Source organism: Dromaius novaehollandiae, chromosome Z (genome assembly GCF_036370855.1).
Source record: "Dromaius novaehollandiae isolate bDroNov1 chromosome Z, bDroNov1.hap1, whole genome shotgun sequence".
Classification (NCBI taxonomy): domain Eukaryota; kingdom Metazoa; phylum Chordata; class Aves; order Casuariiformes; family Dromaiidae; genus Dromaius; species Dromaius novaehollandiae.
In genome coordinates this window covers 7,122,156-7,141,889 of record NC_088132.1, presented here as the reverse complement: position 1 = coordinate 7,141,889, position 19,734 = coordinate 7,122,156, and the positions used below count along the sequence as shown (strand labels likewise).

Below are 19,734 nucleotides of genomic sequence, written 5' to 3'. Positions count from 1 at the left end.
GATTTTTGCATTTGACACTTTACATGAAAAATAAGGATAAAATGTTACCTTATTTCATGTGTGAGTTCCAAATAGAGGAAAAGACTGCTCTTTTGAAAACAGCACAGAAAACTGTGTTGGACAGAGTGTGCCTGATAACATTCCACACAGACATAATAAAATATTCAACCAAAATGCCTGTATGTTTATCTTCAGAGTATATTTTATGTTCAGGCTACATACTAATTGCAACTTTATTATGGAATAAGTCTGTGCACAGCAGGACAGAAACATCTTTTTTTTTTCTTTCTATTCAAGTCCTAATATGGAGTGCTTTTAATTTTATGTTAAACAGTTCAACCTTTTCATCAGGTTACACGGTCATTAGAACAACTACTCAAAGAATCTAAATAAATGCTGATTATATGGGTGTTCATGAAAATAACTTTCAGAAGTTTGCTGCATTAGAATAATGAAGAAGAAACTCCTTTGAATTGAAAACAAATACACATTATCTTTATGGTGATTATTTTAGACTAAACAGCTCCTTAAATAGTTGTCACAGGGTTGCTCAACAGCTGTGTTAACAGCCAGCCATTCCAAAGCAAATCCATTATCCCCATGTTTTGAGAACAGAAGCAGTAATGCATTGACTTCATTAATCCTATTCATGTTACACAAAGTGTAATCCCAAATTAACACATGTAAATCTAAAATTCAAGTTCCTATAAGTGAAAACTGACCACCATCCTGTGAAGCATGAAAAACACTTTATCTCACAATGGATACTAACTTGTTTCCAGGACAGTCAGACTATGGGGTTGCCATTCACAGGTGCTGCCTACTTCAGGGCAAAGGCGATGCCCAGCCCGGAGAAAGCACCATTTCCAGAGGTGGAAGGTGGTCAAAAGTTTGGCAAGAGCCTTAAGGCTGCTGCTTGTTTATGTCAGAGATCAGTAATCCTTGGAGATGAGCGTGATCTGAAGTTAAACAGAATGCTAAACATGGATGTCTGTCTAAAAGAAAAACACAGTGTGGACTGCAACCCTGTTCTGGCAAAGTAACCATAAGAATATAGCATGTGCTGGCCCCCCCCAGATGTGCCACTGGGAAGTTTGTTGCCAAGTCAATAACTGGGAAGTACCTTAAGAGAAAAAAATGAAGGGGAAAAACACCACCACAAATCAAAACTTTTGGGCATTGATCTAAACATGCAGCCAGATATACTGAAATGATTTTATGTTTATTTCCATTTATCTGCTTCTAAAAATGGGTATTTATAAAATATATATATATATATTATATATATATTTGTGCTGCCTGTATGGATTGTAACTATCCATCTATTCTACTTTAATTTGCCAAGGTACAGTTACAGTGATCACATTACAATCATACCAAACTGGCCAGTGGTCAGTGCTGACTGGCAATCCTATTTTCCCATGTAATTTTTGAATTCTTTGCCTGATTTAAACCAAATCTGGCTGACATACCAAAACTGGTGTCCTGCAAGTTGTATAAAAAGGGTGGCTGAGTAAATATGAGAGGCCCAGTGTGCCATTCTTGCTCATGGAAAGTCTGAGACATGCTAAACACATGTTTTCTTCTTGGTTTGTGTTCTAGAGTCAACTCCAGAGTCAACCACGGCTGAGGGACATGAGTGGGAGACACAGGAGTCTTACTCGTCGAGTGGAGTAATTTTGAGGTATCACAAAAAGGACTGGGAGACAGGCAAGGAGAACGCTCCTGAGTGACAGCAGGAAAGGATGAAAAAAAAGCAAGGGTGGATGTGAACAAAGCAAATCAATTCAAGGAAAACTATGCTTCTTCACTTCTGCTCTTTATGGATAAATTTGTTTTATTCAGAGAGGCTATAGTCATGAGAACCTCTCAAAGGGCTTTATCACCACGTCTGAATTAAGCCTCATGGTGCTCCTGTGAGACAGTATTCATCAGACCAGTTATGACATGAAGAACAACTGTAACTTTCCAGGTCCCTAGAAAAATTCTGCAGAACAGCAAAGCACAGACCTAACATTTAATAATCCTGTACCTTAACCACAAAACCACCTCACAACCAAACACAAGTGACACAACTTTATCATAAAAGGAAGGTATTTACACTGTATCTACTTTAGCTTGCTTTAGACTCATATGCAAAAAAAGCAGAAGTGCTTGTTTGTTTAGGATCCTAAACTTTCCCCAGAAATGGGAAAAGACAGTCTTCTGCAGAGAGCCTCAAAGGTGCCTAATAAATCCTGCACAAAGTGAGAACTCCTTACACAATCTCCTTTCTCACTCCCAAAACACTTCTGGAAAACCAATCAGGCAACCCTAAGTTACTTAGAAGTGTATGATTAAGAAATAAACTCAAAAATGAACAGGAAAAGGTACTAGTTCCCCCAGGATCTAATACCAGAAACAACAGATGCATCGTTTGCCCGTATCACATATCCTATTGGGGATTAGAAAAACATATTTTGAATAATCTGTTTAAGAATTACAGCCTACCCTCTTCTGGAGAAAAATACCTGCCTGCAGAACATCTCGTTACCAGCGCAGTCAGCAATCATACTGCATGCCAACAAAGTTTAACTCCAAATATTTTTGACATTTCTGAACTAATCCTGTTTGAGACAGACTGAAGGAAAAGGTACTTCGCCTCTTAAATTCTACAGAGGTATTAGCAATCTTCAGTGATTACTGAAGTAAGACCCAAATTTATGGCTATAAAAGAATCAGTTCGACAAGCAAGTTGAACTAAAGGACAGTTAAAGTTTCAACAGACTCAACACAGGCAAATGATCTGTTAAAGTTCCCAGTAAACAGAGTCTTCGGAGCATGAGTACAGCTGAAAGCAGACTGGAGTCTCTCAGATGGTCATAGGCTAATTAAACAGAGGACTGCAACCCCTCAAAAAAAAAAAAAACTCATAAAATACAGTGCTCTAGATTTGTCCACAAGAGAATTTCAGTGCTGACCAAAACCATAAATTAATTATATCACCCCATGGTTAAAATTCATTTACGAGAAATCATCAGAAAAATCACAATCTAAAGCAAGTATGAATGTGCTCATAAATTCCTGTCTGAAGCCAATTGGAAACTTAAGAATACAGCTGGATATTATACCGATAGCCAGAAAACCTCCTGAACCCAATCACCCTGATGACTGATCAGTTCTTTTCCGCAGTCTTTTTGTATCTTGTCCCTCCACCTAATAAAAGTCACTAGTGAATTCTGATGCCACGAAACAGTTTAGAAGAGAAAAAACAAACAAAACAAAAACTCCATTATTTGACAAAAGAAATATTAAATCTCAGCATTAAAGATGCAGCAAAACTGCTGCTTTCAGTGATACCTTTAAAGTACACAGCTTCCACACACAGAAATGGCACCTTTCCTGTTCATTACAAAATGAGAAAATATTCTTATTGCTTTCTATAGTCTCTCTACTCACCTATGCACAAATACACACACGGAGCAGCAATGGTCCCATGATGTGTATATATTTTAAAAAAACCAACTCCCTGCTTTTCCCAACCTTTAGCTGCTTTTAGAAAAGCTGGAGCAGCAAAAGAAAGGGAGAGGTGAAGAGAAAGTACAAAGACAAAAACAAAACCGTACAGAACAGAAAGACTGGAGACAGCTACATGTTCTCAGTACAAAAAGCTTTTTGCATGTTATTTGCATTTTAGAAAAATGCTACATTCCACTATCCCGCAGTTCAAGTGGGACTCACAGGCACTAATACAGTTAAGAAAATACTGCACATTTATAGAGTATCATACACTTGAAATCTGATCACTTTCATCAACCAAAGTGGTTGTGTGCAACAGAAGAAAACTCCAGTGAAAGGCAATTATACTAAGCATTGGACAAATAAATAGCAAAGACAAGAGCTCCTGTTTCAGTACCATTGCAGATTAAGTGCCAAGCAGCATGAGACAGCTGGACAAAACAGACTTTGCATGCAAAAGGATAACAAAATTAACACACTCTTGCAGAAAGAAGAAAACAAAAGGAAGTCAAGGGTTGCCTAAGTAAACCTGAAAAAAAAAAAAAAGCACTATACAGTCCCAATCTGACTGTACATATTTCTTCTAGATAGTCAAAATAGTCTAAACAGCTGTAGTAGTGAGCCATAACTATTATTTACACAAAGACATAAGGTGAGATCTTTTTTCCTTTTGATTTAAGCCATTTGTTTGCAACACAATTTTAATCCAGCTTATAAACAGCTCACACTGTAATCATTTTTAAAACATTTGTTCACAGAGGATGATTAACATACAGCAAAGTGCAGAAACCTATGCTGACATACAAGTGCCCTCCTATAATCCATTCTTACTTCCATTTTACTTGCAGAGTGAATTAAAAAAAATTTTTTAATCAGTAGCCATAATTTGCCAACCATGATTCAGCAAATATTTTGTCAAAAAAAAACACTGAAAATGTTACTTTTCCAGCTGAAATTATAGGAGGAATGTTATAAATGGGAATGCATATCTTAAAGTAAATATAAAAACATGCCAGTCCTTTTAACATTTACTAATCTTGAAGTGCTATTCATAATAGTATTAGGTAAACAAATAATGTATTAACAGAATTTTAAGAGTTTGTTAAAAGAATGGAATATGGCTCAGACACTTTCAAGTTCTCACTTGAATCTTCCTATAATCTTCATTTTACACTGATTATGAGCTCACAGCCATTTTGGAATGAATTCAATGATTCACTCCAAGTTCTCTCACTCATTGTCCTCTGTCATGTATCAGTTTCCAACTGCAATTAATATATTTTGGCTATGTTCTAAATCCAGAGAAATCAATTGCCTCCTAGCTTGGAATATTCCACACTTCCGCTGGAGCTTCTGTGGACATTGCTCATGCATTTTTTTGATCTGTAGGGAAAAGAGGGCAAACACCCAGAAGCTGGGATCTTGTCTCTTGGTAGCCCATAAACTTTATAATGCAACATGGGCATCAGTAAAAATATATATATCATATATAGATCTGTAGAGAACTTTCTTCACCCTGACAGACAGGCAGCACAATGCTCTGTCAAAACAATAATGAATGACAGAAAAGCATCAGACTTTGCATTTTGGTGTGGAGGCAATAAAAAAAGGCAGCCAATGTCATGCCCTGCAGAAGTATTTGACTAATGAGGGAAAAACTGGTGTTCTGTTCTGGTTAAAATGGAGAAAGAAAATAGAGCACTTCAAACTCAGCGTATAGAATCAGTATGATTATTTCAATTTGTTGCTTTTCTATCACACTGAATACCACAGCCCACTGTAAATAACTACAATAGTCAACAACAACAGAAAATTTTTGTAAGCATGGTAGCTATCACTGCACCAAGGGGGTCAGAAACATTGCTGATAAGCACTGCTTTTCCACTCTTGCAGAGGCCAGAGATTCTCTGTGACACACTCAACTTTCTCATCCTCACATTTAAAAGTTTCATACCCATTTGGGCCCTATGTTAGCTTACATATTGAGACACACATCTGGAACCATATGCCAAGACAGTCTGTAAAAGGGCTCACATTTTCATTGTAAACAGGAGAGAGAAACCCATTGGAGAAAAGCTCTCACTGTGCAAAAAAAGGTCTTTAAGGTTAGAAATGAGATTTAGAAACAAAAATACTCTGTTTAAAATTCTAAAAAGAAATAGGGCCTTAAAAACAAAGTGAGTATTATGCTACTAGGTGAGACATCAGAAGACATGTTATTTGCATTTCTAGGAAAGTTACAAGTTTGAAAGCATGCCTTTAAAATTGATTAGAAGTCAACATATGGACTTCTAAGTATGCTTGTAATGCTGGGACGTTCTAGTTGAAGTGGAGCTTGGTTCAGTAACAGCTTTGCATATTAAAATGGAAAAAAACCCAAGACTATTAGAAAGCCCCCATGATTTTGTCTTTCTTCTCCTTCTGAATGTCCCAGATATTTAAACAAGGATAAGAAACAGACAATATTGTCATACTAGAAAGAAAACTATTTTTATCTGAGAATACACTTATATTGTTAGAATAAAAAAATTAAAGAGTATGTAAACATAGCTAAATAAAGAGTTGATGTTCATTTCTTTTCTTTTCTGTATTAAAAATTGACTTATTTTCCCCCCATTAAAGGAACCTAACAACAGCTCAACTCGATGCACATACACGCCTGAAACACACGCCTGTAAAAAGTCTTGCATTTACCATGGAACACTTGCTTTCAGCTTACCTGCCTGCAAGCTGATTTCTGAAGCTATGCAGATGTGAATTGCAAACACCTAACAAAGAACTTCTGTTCAAATTATACAATTGACAGACACTGGATTTGGCACATATTTTCCCCATGTATTAATTGGCACGTTAAGTTCCATACAAGACATTCAAGCTCAGCAATAATGAAAATAAGTCCTTTCCATATATTGCAAGAAGTCTCTGTTACTTTTAGGAAAAAACCCTTCAAATCAGTACTATGTAACTATGGTACAAGCTTATGTATCAAACTTGTTTAAATCCAGGGATGAATGTTAACACTTTCACGCTGGAAAGATTAAAGGCCAAAATGCCTTTGTTATTTATGATTACAGAATAACTGATCACACAGTAGCCTTAACTTAAGTTTTGAGGGAAGATTCAGCATTTCAGAAGAGTACTTTTTACTCTCAAAGGACACATACAAAGCTCACGTGGTTGAAAGGAAACAAGAGCAGAACTACCTCAGATCCAAACGATCTTCTCTACATTTCTGAGGCCCTAGAAAAGAACTACAAGGAATACAGCAATGCACTCAGGATATAGCCCATTGCTCCCAACCAACCTTCACAAAATTAACTTGTCTTTCCTTTTCCCTCTCCCTGTATTACACCTATGTACCTGCTAACTTTTAGGTTCTGTTTCTTTTTCATGTCATCCAAGTCCTCTGATGCCATCACGCAGCTGCCGTGTGGCTTAGCACCCAGGCGAGCTGCCACTGACTTTGCCCTTGGACGGGCCAGGTGCCTCAGGAACGGAGGAGAAGCCCCTCCAAGCAGGGAGGCTGTATTAATACTGCACTGGGGATTGCTCAGCTGCAGAAGCCCAGCGGCCAGAAAACAGTTCTCACCTAGACCCTTCCCACTTTGTCTGCAGAAAGGGAAAACAATCTAGCAGGAGCACAGATGCAAAAACTCTTGATTAGGGTAGATTTTAAAGTACAGGAGTTTTTTTCCATTCCAGCTGCATCTTCCCTTTATCAGGCATCTCTCTTATCAGCCCAGACTTTATGAAGGAAAACAGGTCTGAGGTACCTGAATTTCCACGCAAGCTGAACAATGGTATTGTATATCAGACACAGCAACATTACTATATTATCTTATCCCATGACAGTGTGTGTCAAGAAGCTGCTTTTCCATATGTGATTTATTAGTATTTACTATACAAGTTTTGAAATACTATACTTCCAATTAAAAACTATAGGTTTAAAAAGTTATTGGAGTTCACATCAGGAAAAAAAACAGCCATGAAATTTTTTTCTTAGACTACTGTTACTTCAACAGCAAAAATATCCTTGAAGGCTCTAAATGAACAACAGATACTTAAAACAGTAATTGTTGAGCTTTAGTTCTAATACAATAACATTCTTAACATTTAAAATGGGTACTACTTTAGAGAAGTCGTAACATTTTTAACATGGAACTCTTATTATTACAGGAAATCAGGACAGATATGCATATGCTTAAACCAAATTACAACCGTAGGAAAAAAATTCGTACAACTTACATTTTCTTAGAATGGCAAAACATGGTGAACAAATGCAAAAAGGACTCAGAAATAACATGACATTACCTTATGAAGAAAGCAAGCTGGGGAGCAAAGCTCCATATACCAGTCTTGCATGCTCAGTCCAAACCAGTCCTCTTCTCCACAACACTCCCTGCCGTTGTTAGATGACAGCACAGCATGGCCAGGGAGGGTGGCACAACACAGCTAGTCAGCAGGTAGTCTAAAATTCAAGCACTGCACCATATCTCTTCTTCTAATACAGACAAAGCAGTATTCTCCCTCTTTGATTCCTATAAAGAATAACCACACACCAACTGTCTAAAAAGACTGCTGTATCATATAATGAAAGTTCTGCAGAGATCCAAGCCATGAAGACTTGCCCAGCTAGACATTTTATGTACGTAATACTCCACCAATTCAAGGCTTTACCATTATTATCACTTTAGATAAAAAGTCTCAGGATACTGTTTTGATGACAACAGCATAAAACTACACAAACTGGCTGCAACTTCAACGAGGCATACAAGCCTGAATCCTGTGCAATTTAAAAGTAAGTGTATAACTACATGGAGGCCTAGATTTCTTTTAATCTCAGAATGCAAAGTTACTCTGTTAGGTGACACATGAGAGTGCCATTTTCTTGCAACAAGGGAAAAAAATCCACTCACAATGAATGAAAAAAAGAATTAATAAATGAAAGTTTCAAAAGGACTTACATAATTCAGAGTATTTTTCTCTTACCTTTTTCTCAAACAATAAACAAGCCAAATTATTAGGGTAATAAGCTGACCTTAAATTTAGAGACTAGTGCCTCTAATCAATACTTGCTAAATGACTTCTATGCAGAAGAATACAACAAATGATTAATTTCTTTAAAATCTTTTCCTTATGCAGCAAATTACTAATAAAAAAAAGTCAGAAGTACCAGCCTTCCTCCATTGCTCCTTTTAAAAGAGATCCTGGTGAAGCGTTCCTTGTCAGCAAACCCTGCAAATGACCGTCTGAGTAGAAACATGATAAAGCCTGGGAAAGTGACAGGCAAGGAGGCAAAACAAGATAAAAAGAATCCAAAGCAAGAAGTTCTGCATAATTTCACTTTCACAGCGCAGTGCTCAATGATATTTGAAATGAAAACCCCTTATCCTCCTGTTGGAAATAAGTCTAGACAGTGGTTGTTTACTTGGGAAATAGATCTATCTTGCACATAGCTGTATCTGCACATAGATTCCTACTACATAACTGAGCAATGAATATTTGGTTTTGGACCGCTCTTTCTCTGATTAAGGTGTTAGATAAGATATTGAGATTTGTTATCTCAGAATGGTTTAAAATACTTTCCAGGAACACACTTGTTGAAACTAAGTTATTTAGCTAAAACATCTAATCAACTGAAAAGACCTTCATCTCACAGTTACTCTCCCTAAGTGACAGGACTCTTCCAGGGAATGTAAGATTTAGCATTTGTTGTTATTTCTCTCTGCCTTCTGCTTGTCCTGACCCTCACGCCAAAATATTTTAATATTTTCTTTGTGTTTGTGGATTGAAAGGAGGAAGATGTATATATATATATATTAATTCAATGATTACTCTGAAGGCACAGATATTCTAAGGCAGGTTATCTACTCCTGTAAGCTTTTTGCTTCCATTTTCTTTGTTCCCTATACTTGTATCCCATTCCAAAAATAGGTCTGCACCTACAACATGCAGATGACTATTGACAGAAACTGATTTTCACACAGATCACATTCTTCCACAGTGTCTTCACCATCACTTTTTGCAACTGACACAAAAAATGACAGAAATGAAGCACCATAGTGGGCTCTAAATGAGCCTGTTCACCTGTGTCACCTTTTAATACACCAAACGCAACAGGGAGTATTTATGCCACACAACAGAGCACAATGCAAAGATCCCTCACTAAGTTAACCCAAGGTGGTATACCTGCACAGCGAAACACCTCATCTTCCAAAGATACTGACTCAAGTCTGGAGGTTATCTACAGCCAACACACTCGAGGTTAATATATAACCTGACCTTTGAAGGCACAGCTGGCTTTTACCATGCACCTGTCAGAGCGCTGGTCTGTCGACCTGAAAACAGAGCTCTGCTTTTATCTCCAGCCATGCAGCTTAACCGATAAAACATGTAATCACAAGCAGATCAAGAGTCACTGACTGCAAGCTGTGAAACAATACTGTGGCGCTGAACAACTTGCGCTGATTTTATGAGTACTGCTATTTATTCTGTGAGCCTCAGGAAGACTAAGTATCATGTTGCAACAACAACTGACACTGAACAAGTTATCTATTCTCATTACTAATGTAAATGACACACCCAACTTTTAAAAGCACAACTCAGTTCATTAAACAAAAAGCTAGAGACAAGTAGACAGGCTGGTATTTAGAATCAACAGTTCTCATATTTTTCTGATATTCAAGCCACTTTACCCAAATAACTACCTCTGTCTGTAATCTTGCTAGTGAGTTTATTTTCTGCTATAAACTGGCCTGGTTACATTAACTTCAAATTTAAAAAATATTAATCAGAAACTATTTTGACAAGTCACTGTGGCTTGGAGACACTGCAGCAACATGGCACTGGGTTTTCAAGTAGGATAGATAATAGGATATATGGCAGTGTAAAAGCTATCTTTATGCACTCTTTATGGACTTAGAGGAAAATCAAGAGAAAAATCAAGAATATCATTTCATAATGCCTCATTCTGCTAGTAGTAAACTGATTTCACACTACTGGTGTCTACCCAGCTTGACATTTAATGAATTGGTACATCTCCTTTATACAAAAGCATCTTAGAGAGGAAGGGAATAGTATAAAGTTACCAGATTTGCAGGAAAGAGGAGACAGATTTGTTTCCTCACTTTTGCAACCACTTTTCTTTTCTAATATCTATCAAATACTCACTTTTGTCTTGGTTTTGGCAATTTTATGTCCATACATTTTTGAGCAACTTAGCACCTTCCAGCTATACATATACATAGATAAAACTTAAGAAGAATAACCTGCCATAAAAATATCAGGAAAAAGTTACGATACATGGCTTTTGACCATTTACATTTAAATTATAATAAAAATGACTGAAAAGCACAATAATCTCAGCAGCAATATTTTTGAAAGTATTAATGAATGCAGCATAGCAATAAATGCCAGCAGCAAATGATTTTTATCACTTTGACATACCAGCTTCTTCCATGTTACACTGAGGACTAAACTAAAATGTACAATCTAAAGCCTACTATTTATTATTAGCCAATACAATGTATCAAATATTTTTAAAAAACAGATTTTTTTCCTAAAACCTTCATCCTTTAATAATGAGAAAGAAAAGGAGAGCAGTAAATTAGTAACCTCTTATCTGTGACTACCTGAAGAGACTAGTCTTCTTTTTACGACTGACCTATCTCTGTTTTCCTAAAATCAGGAAAATTAGAAAATTGCAGTCACTGCCCAAGATGTAAGAACCTGCTGGGCCCAATACATAGGTTTTGTTGAATTTCATCAACAGAGACAGATATATCTTATCTTTTTAATCAGTGGTAAGAGGGAATAGGGAAGTGAGAAAGACCCAAACAAACCTTCAGGACATCAATAGGCTGTGTTGCCTTACCTCTGTATCCTATAGTTAGACAGGTAGTCTATAATTTTCAGTCATTCCTTCCTGCTTCTTCCAAAACAGCAGAAATATCTGAATGTATTACATATCATTCTGTAATGATACCTGATATATTTGAAGTGCTTTTCCAACTTCAGGAATATTTTAATTGTTTCACAGAAGGGTACTTTAGGGTGCCAAAGTACTATATGCAAAACATAGCAACTAAAGATTCAAAAATCCTAGATTTGATACTAAATCCAGCCAAAAAGTTGGAACTTCTCCTTTGAAATTTCCCCTACATATTTTTGAACCTATTATTACTCTCTCTACATACCAACAGTACCTCATGCACATTTTATATCCTGCTTATTTGGAAATCAAATAACCATACCTGTATTTAGAAAAACTAAGATGTCAATAAAGCATTTCTGCTAGAGTTTTAGAAACCCTTTTAGGGTTCACATTGAAATTCTGTTTCACATTTGGAACATTCCACACCCATGACAGTGTGAAATGAACAGAAAACCTCTCTCTAGTACACACTCCTTAGCTGCCAGAAGAACCTGGCGTACAAGCAACTGGCACTAATGTGATCAGCACATCATGATCTCAGTGTGGATGGTTTGCTTTCCAGATGTCTATTATTAAACAGTTGCGATTTGTTTTCTGAGTACAAAGAACCTGATCCTACAAACACATGCAGAAGTAATGCCACCCATGTTACTCCCATGTGTACTGCCAACTGAAGTCAATGTCAATAAATCATAGAGACAAAATTACTAGCATGCATTTTTGCAGGGTCAGGATTTATGACTAAGTGACTCTACTGATTATATAAATAAACATAAAAGGATACCAGCAGTTTTCAAGCGTGCTTGCAGATGCAGACACTTCAATGAATTTATAGATAACATGCAAAATTACTGAAAGTTTGAAAGAGGGGGAAAATAACTTACTTTTAGATTTATCTACCTCAGGATCTAAATACATTTGTACATAGCTTCAGTTTTACTCAGAGAGTCAATAAAAGAAAATTCATATATAGAAAATTCAAGAAAGAACAGGAAAATATTACTATAAAACCACCACAACCAGTAATAGGACTCTTATGCTAACACAAACATATGTTGGTGCCCTGAGAGATCAGGGTTATAGCACCGCTACTACAAAAATCCATATGTGTATTACAAAATTACTTCACTCATCAGTAGTACACAAAACAGCAGAGGCTTTTGATGTACAAGAGACAAAAGTGCAGGTCAACAGAATGTATTGCTGAGTACACTCTACCGCTGAGCACAACAACTAAGAAAACATGTCTCGGATCCAAATTTTCAATTGCCGTTTTGTTGCCTGTGCAATACATGGATCCCTTTAAATGGCTTCAGCTGGAAAAAACAGACAGGGCAGGAGTTAATCCAAGCTTCCCTCAAGACAGTGAGAATCTTCTCACTAGTATCAGCAGGCTGTGAATCAGGCCACTTTGGCATCTACCTATTCATTCATTTTCTATGCACGTAATTTAGGTTATTCAGTGAAATAAACCTACGCTCTTAAAATCCCAAATAACCTCCCTTCTCTCTCCCCCCCAAAAACAGAAAAGTAAACCTATTTCAAAAGTAGTAATTTCTCCTCCTTTAAGTAAAAAATATGCTAAACTCATTCTAAACATTTACTGTGACACTAACTGACTCCTAACATTAAAAGGAAAAAAAAGGAAAAAAAAAGTCCAGTTTCGTTATTCCTTAGCTTGGTGAAATACAAAACAAGGATACCACATTTTTCTTTCTTCTGTCATTCATCTGTATTCTCTAGTTAGGCTGTGAATTCTTTAGGAAAGAACCAGTTTTTATTGAAATATGTAGGTAATACCGCACAACAATTTAAAAGCAGACACACACAAGACTGGCCAGGTATTTTCACTGAGGTATGCTGTCTACCTACAGTATAAGAAAAGAAAAAAAAAAAGTAAGAAAAATGCATTGTCATGGAAAATATGCATAGTTCTTCATGGTACCTAACTCCATATTATCTCTTCTTGACATGAGTATTGGATGTTCAAAGTCATAATTTAATTTGCTAAATTGAGATTGAGCTGCAAAGTAACAAAATACAGAAGCACCTTTATTCAGTGAGATATTAAATTTCCTCCAGTTCATTCAGGATTATTAACTTACTATTGTGAAAAGATATTTCCAACTGTTTCAAGTTACCAGCATATATTTAGGCTTGAGGATTTTAACCCTGTTTCCTCAAAAACCTTATTCAGAGGTTTATGTTCAAAAAGGGCAGAACATCTTACACACTTGTTCAAGATACGCCTTCAAAATCTTGCAAGCCAGTCCAAGTCTGACCTTTTTCCTAGAAAGCTGTATAATCAGTAATAGCACGAGGGTCATCAAACTACACCGTAAATTGCAAGTTAATTTGCAGATGAGAAGAAACTGGTTCAGATGACAAACACTGGGAAGGGATGATTTAGATATGCCCAGGCAATTGCAGTGTCCTCCCTGCATAAGTAATGATGTGCCAGGCTATTTACTTTTAACTAACCTCTAATGCTTACATTCCTGTTACTAGAGTTTCCAAGCACCTCACGGTTTTTAAAACACTTATCTTTATCACATGGTCAATGGGCCAAGAAGTGATATTATCTCTTTTTAAAGAAAAAAAGGATTAGCTATATCATACTTGCATCCCCAGCCAGAGCACCACATTTGTTACATGACAGTCACAAGCAATGTGCTGGTATAATATATAAACATACAGACAGTTAAATAGAATACAACAAAGCTGTAGCAAAAAATAAAAATCCCCAAGCAATCCAGGACCCAGTCTAGTCTCGTTCGGGCTAATTATGGATGCAACCTATGAACTCTCATGCGAGTAGAGGTTTTGAATTTCTTGATTCATTCATTTATGTATCTCTCTATACATTAATCACTTCTTATATATACATACACATATATACATGTGTACATATATATTCAATAGACACAAAAAAGTAACGCTAATCAAACAAGAAAGGTATACCTTTTTATAGGTATACCTATAGGTATACCTTTTATAGGTATTATACCTATAAAATGTTATCCATGTGGTCTGCCTAAACTTTCTGAAGCAACTTTTTTTCTCTCCACTAGGAAAAGGAAGATTTTCATAAAAAGGAAAAGGCAAGAAAAAAGAAAAAAGGAAATGGCAAACCACACCAGTTCAGCTGCTTAGAAATATTTGCAGTGATTGCCCTCTACCATCACACTGGGGATGTTGATACTATAACTATCTGTGTGATATGCATGAATGAATAGCATTAGAACATAAATAAGTGTTCACAGTTCACGCTATTAATAAATTTTCCAAGATATTTAAACCTGATACTTCTGAATTTCAACTCATAACTGAATTATTTTATTTTCTTCGTCTCCCAATGTTTTAAGATTAAAAAATGGTCTCAGTATGGGATAGGAAAAAAAAATTACGCAATATATCCAACTACAAGGTACTGCATGTGGGGAACCAAGCAGGGGCCAAATAAAAGGATATGAAGTTTATGTCTTGTGGTTAATGGCTCATATCCAATCCAGCCCAATGGTGTTTGAAACTCACTACCATGACTGTTCTGTTACCACTGAGTTGGTAGAACTGGACTAGCTTGCAGTGATGAATTTTCCAAGCTATGAAGTTTTAATTAGCATCCTTATTTTGGAGCACAAATAGAATGTATTTTCCTCGAGTCTAACAATGTTACATTATTTCCCCCTTGTAATTGTACTCCAGCTAAAGACATGGATTCTAATACCAGTACTTAATAAGGCAAAAAGGAGCAGAGCTTCTCTGCAGCTACAGTATCCTGTGAGACAGTGAATACTCCCTACTGCCCATCTGGCTTGCCTGCATCTGAGATGTGACCAGCTCATCTGATGTTCTGCTTCATCTGAGGCACAGGATTACCTCCTGAAGAGTAAGTGACAACTTTAAACAAAGAATATAATATTAATAACTCGATCCAAAATTGAATGTCATTCCTCCTAGAGTTCAAAAGTTGGAACTCAGTAGAGCAAATAAGCAACTCTTTAGGAAGATATGATTAAAGATCTTTAAAAAAAATTAAATACCTATGCAAAGTGTGGTAAAATCCAATAGACTTTCATTGGGATGGTCACTTACATGATTGTATTGATTCTTCCAAAATTCATGACTACTCATACAAGCTCATCCTTTCTGATCAGCAACAATTAAAAAGTATTAAAAAAAGATTAGCTCTTGCACATAAAGAAACTATAGCAAGTCTAAAGGATAGCATTTACCCTACAGCCTTTCTTGTGTATGTAATACTCAAATTTCTCTTTTTGACCTCATCTAACACATATAAAGAACAAAACACAAATTTATTACAGATTTCCAAATCTTCCAAACCTGGTTTCACTCAGCTCCTATACAGGTGTTCAACCCCAAAGCTGTCTGCATAAGTAGGCACCACTTAAGTATCACTCTGTATTTATGCTGAATATAGACAGAAAATTACTACTAGGCTGATGTTTAATTTTTCTTAAGTAAGCTTTGAATCAGAAAAAAAAGAAGTCACAGCTTCTCTGGTTCTCCTTCTCCTTCCTTCAACACAAATTATCAGGAATAGCAATGAACCCTGTCCTAAAAAGGTATCGGAGATTTGATTATTTTTAGTAACCTCGGGAAAAACAAACTAGTGAGTGAACAGCTGGTATAATACGCATGTCTACAAAGCCTGCACTTCAGTGCAGAAATACATGGATGCTGCAACTATTAGCTACCCATTCCTAGTCTAAGCTTCAATAGTTCTGAGCAGGAGGTGTTTTCTTCTTTGAAAGCCTAAATCCTGTCTGTGTTTGTATCACTGGTATTTTTACAGGACAGAAAAAGGACACCAATAAATCAACAGTAGGGTCCAAAATCAGTACAAACTTCCAAGGAGTTTACACCATGTTTCTAACAGTGTATGTAAGGACACTTACTGTAATTGCCTACCGAGCTGTCAAAGGAACTGGGGAAAACATACTTCAGAGAAACAGTCGCTAATGGTCATTCAAACAGCTACACAAGAATAAGATGAAATTAGAGTAGAGGTGCTGTTGCTAGGAAAAGTCTCCAGACTCATTACAAATTTTGGTTTAAAGCCCTCAGTCAGAACTTTGCAAGCCTCAGTTTAAGATCACTGCTTGTTTACATACCAAACATTACCACATGAAAGGGAATCCAAAAGGTATCACAGTCCTGGAAAAGCCACCCGACTGCTATGTTTGCATCCTTCTTGCATCCTGCATTACACTGGGCCATCTGCTCCTAAGCTTCCCTAGGTCCAAGTAGGTTGCAGCCCTGGCTTTCCTCTTAAGTCTCATTGGAAAACTTTTTGAACACCCATTTCCTGCTTTCGACCCAGGAGTTCTAAATGTTCCTACCAGGATTTCTGCATTTCTATTATCATCATTCCATAAGACAGGTATAAATTATATTTTTAATATCCCATCCTCCAAAAGCAATGCATAATGTCACAGCTATCAGCAATTCTCCTGCTTCTGTTCAACACCCCAAAAGTATTTTGAACTAAGATCAAATTCCTCTCAAGAGTGGTTGGCAACCTTTCTAGAGTGGTTCTGCAGACTGCATTTTCATTCCCAAATCAGAGGTTAAGAACAGTCATGCAAAGTCAGCAGGACCTCGAGATCATCCATCTTACCAACACCACTCTTGCTCCACAAGAGGCAGCAGTTTCCAGCTCTCCCTGGGTTCACAGCTCACCAGGAACCACTGCCCTGATGGCTACTTCTCCCAAACAGCTGTAGCTCCAGCTCAGTATTGGTCCCATTACACAGCATTCAGAAGTGTACTCACTTGCTCCCTCGGCACCTGTATTCTGCAAAGTCTCATGTTTTTCCCCATTCTACATATAATTATAGTGTATTGTGAAATCTCTTTCTTTCTCCTGTCCCGCAGCTGAAACAGATGTGTCTCTTGCTAAAGCATGAACCTTCATTCATTTTCCCTTCTTGAACATCCTGCACCTATTTGTGAGTTTCTGCATCTCTTAGGCCCATGATCAGTTAGTTGTTCCAGCTCTGGAGAAATGCCACTCCTCTCTGGTGAATAAGTCCTTGGATTGGTTTCCCTAGACTTCAGGCACTATATCATCGCAGCGTGCATCTACATGAACAGGAAACATTAAGGATAAATGATGACATTCCTTGATCCGGCCCAAAGAGTAAGCACATGATGGACTTCTCACTGGCACTGCCAGTAAGGAGAGCAAAAACCTGGCAGTTTATCAACAACGACAGAATCCAGCCACGTTACCTTTAAACTCATGATGATTACTAGTCATAGACAGCAGAGTCTGTGTTCATATTTAGCTCTGAATTCAAGTACTATTACTACATTGCAGACATTAATAGTACAGGACTAAATACAGCAGCGATAGGTGAAGCATAAAACCTCTTGATGGCCAATTTAGCCATAGACTGACAGTTAAAGAATTTATCTATAATCTGGATAATTTTTAAGTGATCTGCAAGTTAAAGGCAGTTTGATCGGGGGATATTTTATCACTTTAAAATATACATGAAAAAGTACACACTTCATTCTCTACTAAAATCTCTTCTGAGAAGTATTTCCTTATCAGTAAAGAAAGTAGATGGAAGGCCAAACAAGAGCTGTTTCTTTATCATCAGAAAAGAAACAACAATCCTCCCACAACATGAGTTTAGAAAATCACCACTACTGAACTGTTTTATTTCCCAAACAGAGCCAGCACATAACTTTGGGAGACTTGTTCATCTAGGAAGTTTGAAGAGAAAGTATTTTTCAACACTTCAGTATGAGTACAGAGGGGAAAAGAAAGCCAACACTTCAAAATATGCCAATTTTTTATTGCTTATATAATCTATGTCTTACCAACAACAGTGTGCCATGGTGATTTTTCTGTTGATCACTCCTACTCAAGTAAGAATGGATTTGTTTACATTGCTGACCTAAAACCATACATGATTGTAATCCCTCTCCTCCAGCAATCCTTTCAGAAGTTACTCAGACCACTTTTGAGAAACCAAAGTCACAACAGCAGCTGGGTGCCTACATCTGCTTAGGAGCGGTGCTAATAGTCACCCATTCCCCCACACTGACGGCATGCCTAATTACTTGCTACAGTTACAGCAATTTCGGTTTTTCCTCCGTCCTCTCTCTGCGCAGAATCAAGCGGAGTTTATCTGCAGCACGACAGCCGATACAGACCCGCATCTGAGAGAATAACTGCTTTGGGCAAAGTCAGTAAAGCGTGGGCACGCAGGCTTCACCTCTGCGCTGTGAGCCTCGCGCATCTCGGAACAGCAGCACCTCCACAGGGATCAGGGCCCGAGCGCGCTGCGGGCGGGCGAGCGCAGGCCGGCGGCCGCGCTGGCTGTGCCTGCGGCCCAGGGAGCACGGCGACCCCCGGCAGCGGGGCAGGAAAGGAAGATGGGAGGCAGCTCTGCGGACACAGCTACGGAGCGGTCCGTACACCCTCGACCCTTTTTTCCAGCTCTGCTGCTTGGTCTCCTCCGTCTGACTCGCTGGGAAGAAATGGAGACCTTGCGCGTCAGGTGAGGTGGCAGAGACCTCCTGGGCGGTGCCTGGTGGAGGCTAAAAACTCAACAGCGCTCGAAACACAAGGAAAAACATGACCCTGCCGCTCTGGTTTATACTTTCCCCGGACAGGGCAGATCGGCGCTATCAAAGGGCTGCGTCTCTGCCGGCCACAAGCCCGCGGCAGCAGGGGAACGGGGACAGGGCCGCGCGCACCGCCGTGCCCTGCGGGGCTGCATGCGCTGCCGTACGCGGCGGGCCGGCCGGCGGGTCCCCCCGAGCGCGGCGCCTCCCGCCTCAGACACCTGACGCGCCCCCCCGACCGCGAGGAGCCGGCGGGACAGAGCGCCGCGTCCCGCCGCGCCGCCTCACGCCGCCAGAGCCACCGCCGGCCGTTACCGGCCCGCGCGCCACGCCCGCCCGCGGGCAGCGCCGGGCGCGAGGGCGCTGCGGGCGCCGCGGCCGCCCGCTCCCCTCCCTCGGAGGCCGAGGCGCAGCCGGCAGCGGCGCGGTACTTAACCGTCTGTCACCGTCACGTCCGCGTCCTCCTCGCCCGGCTGCACCTCCAGCTGCAGCGCTCTCTGCCCCGGGCCGGCCGGCTGCAGCCCCGCCGGGAGCTGCTCCTCGCTGACCAGCAGCAGCTTCACGCTGTAGCGCAGCGGCGGCTGCGTGCGCGGCGCCGCGGCGGCCATGATCCCCGCCGCCCCCGCCCCGCGCCGGCAGCGAGCCGCGCTGAGGCGGCCGGCGGCGCTGCTGCCTCTGCCGCCTCCCCCAGCCAGCGGCGG

General features: G+C 39.1%; 1 protein-coding gene across 4 annotated transcripts in view; it reads right to left on the bottom strand.

Moving 5' to 3' along the window:
- Positions 1-19,734, bottom strand: part of LOC112983408 (histone-arginine methyltransferase CARM1-like) — a 78,479-nt gene extending 58,745 nt beyond the window's left edge. For all 4 annotated transcript variants that reach the window (XM_064502069.1, XM_064502068.1, XM_064502070.1 and 1 more), the window contains exon 1: positions 19,470-19,734. In XM_064502069.1, coding sequence (XP_064358139.1) covers positions 19,470-19,641 — 172 coding nt within the window. In that variant the 5' untranslated portion in view covers positions 19,642-19,734. The remainder of the gene's footprint in view (positions 1-19,469) is intronic.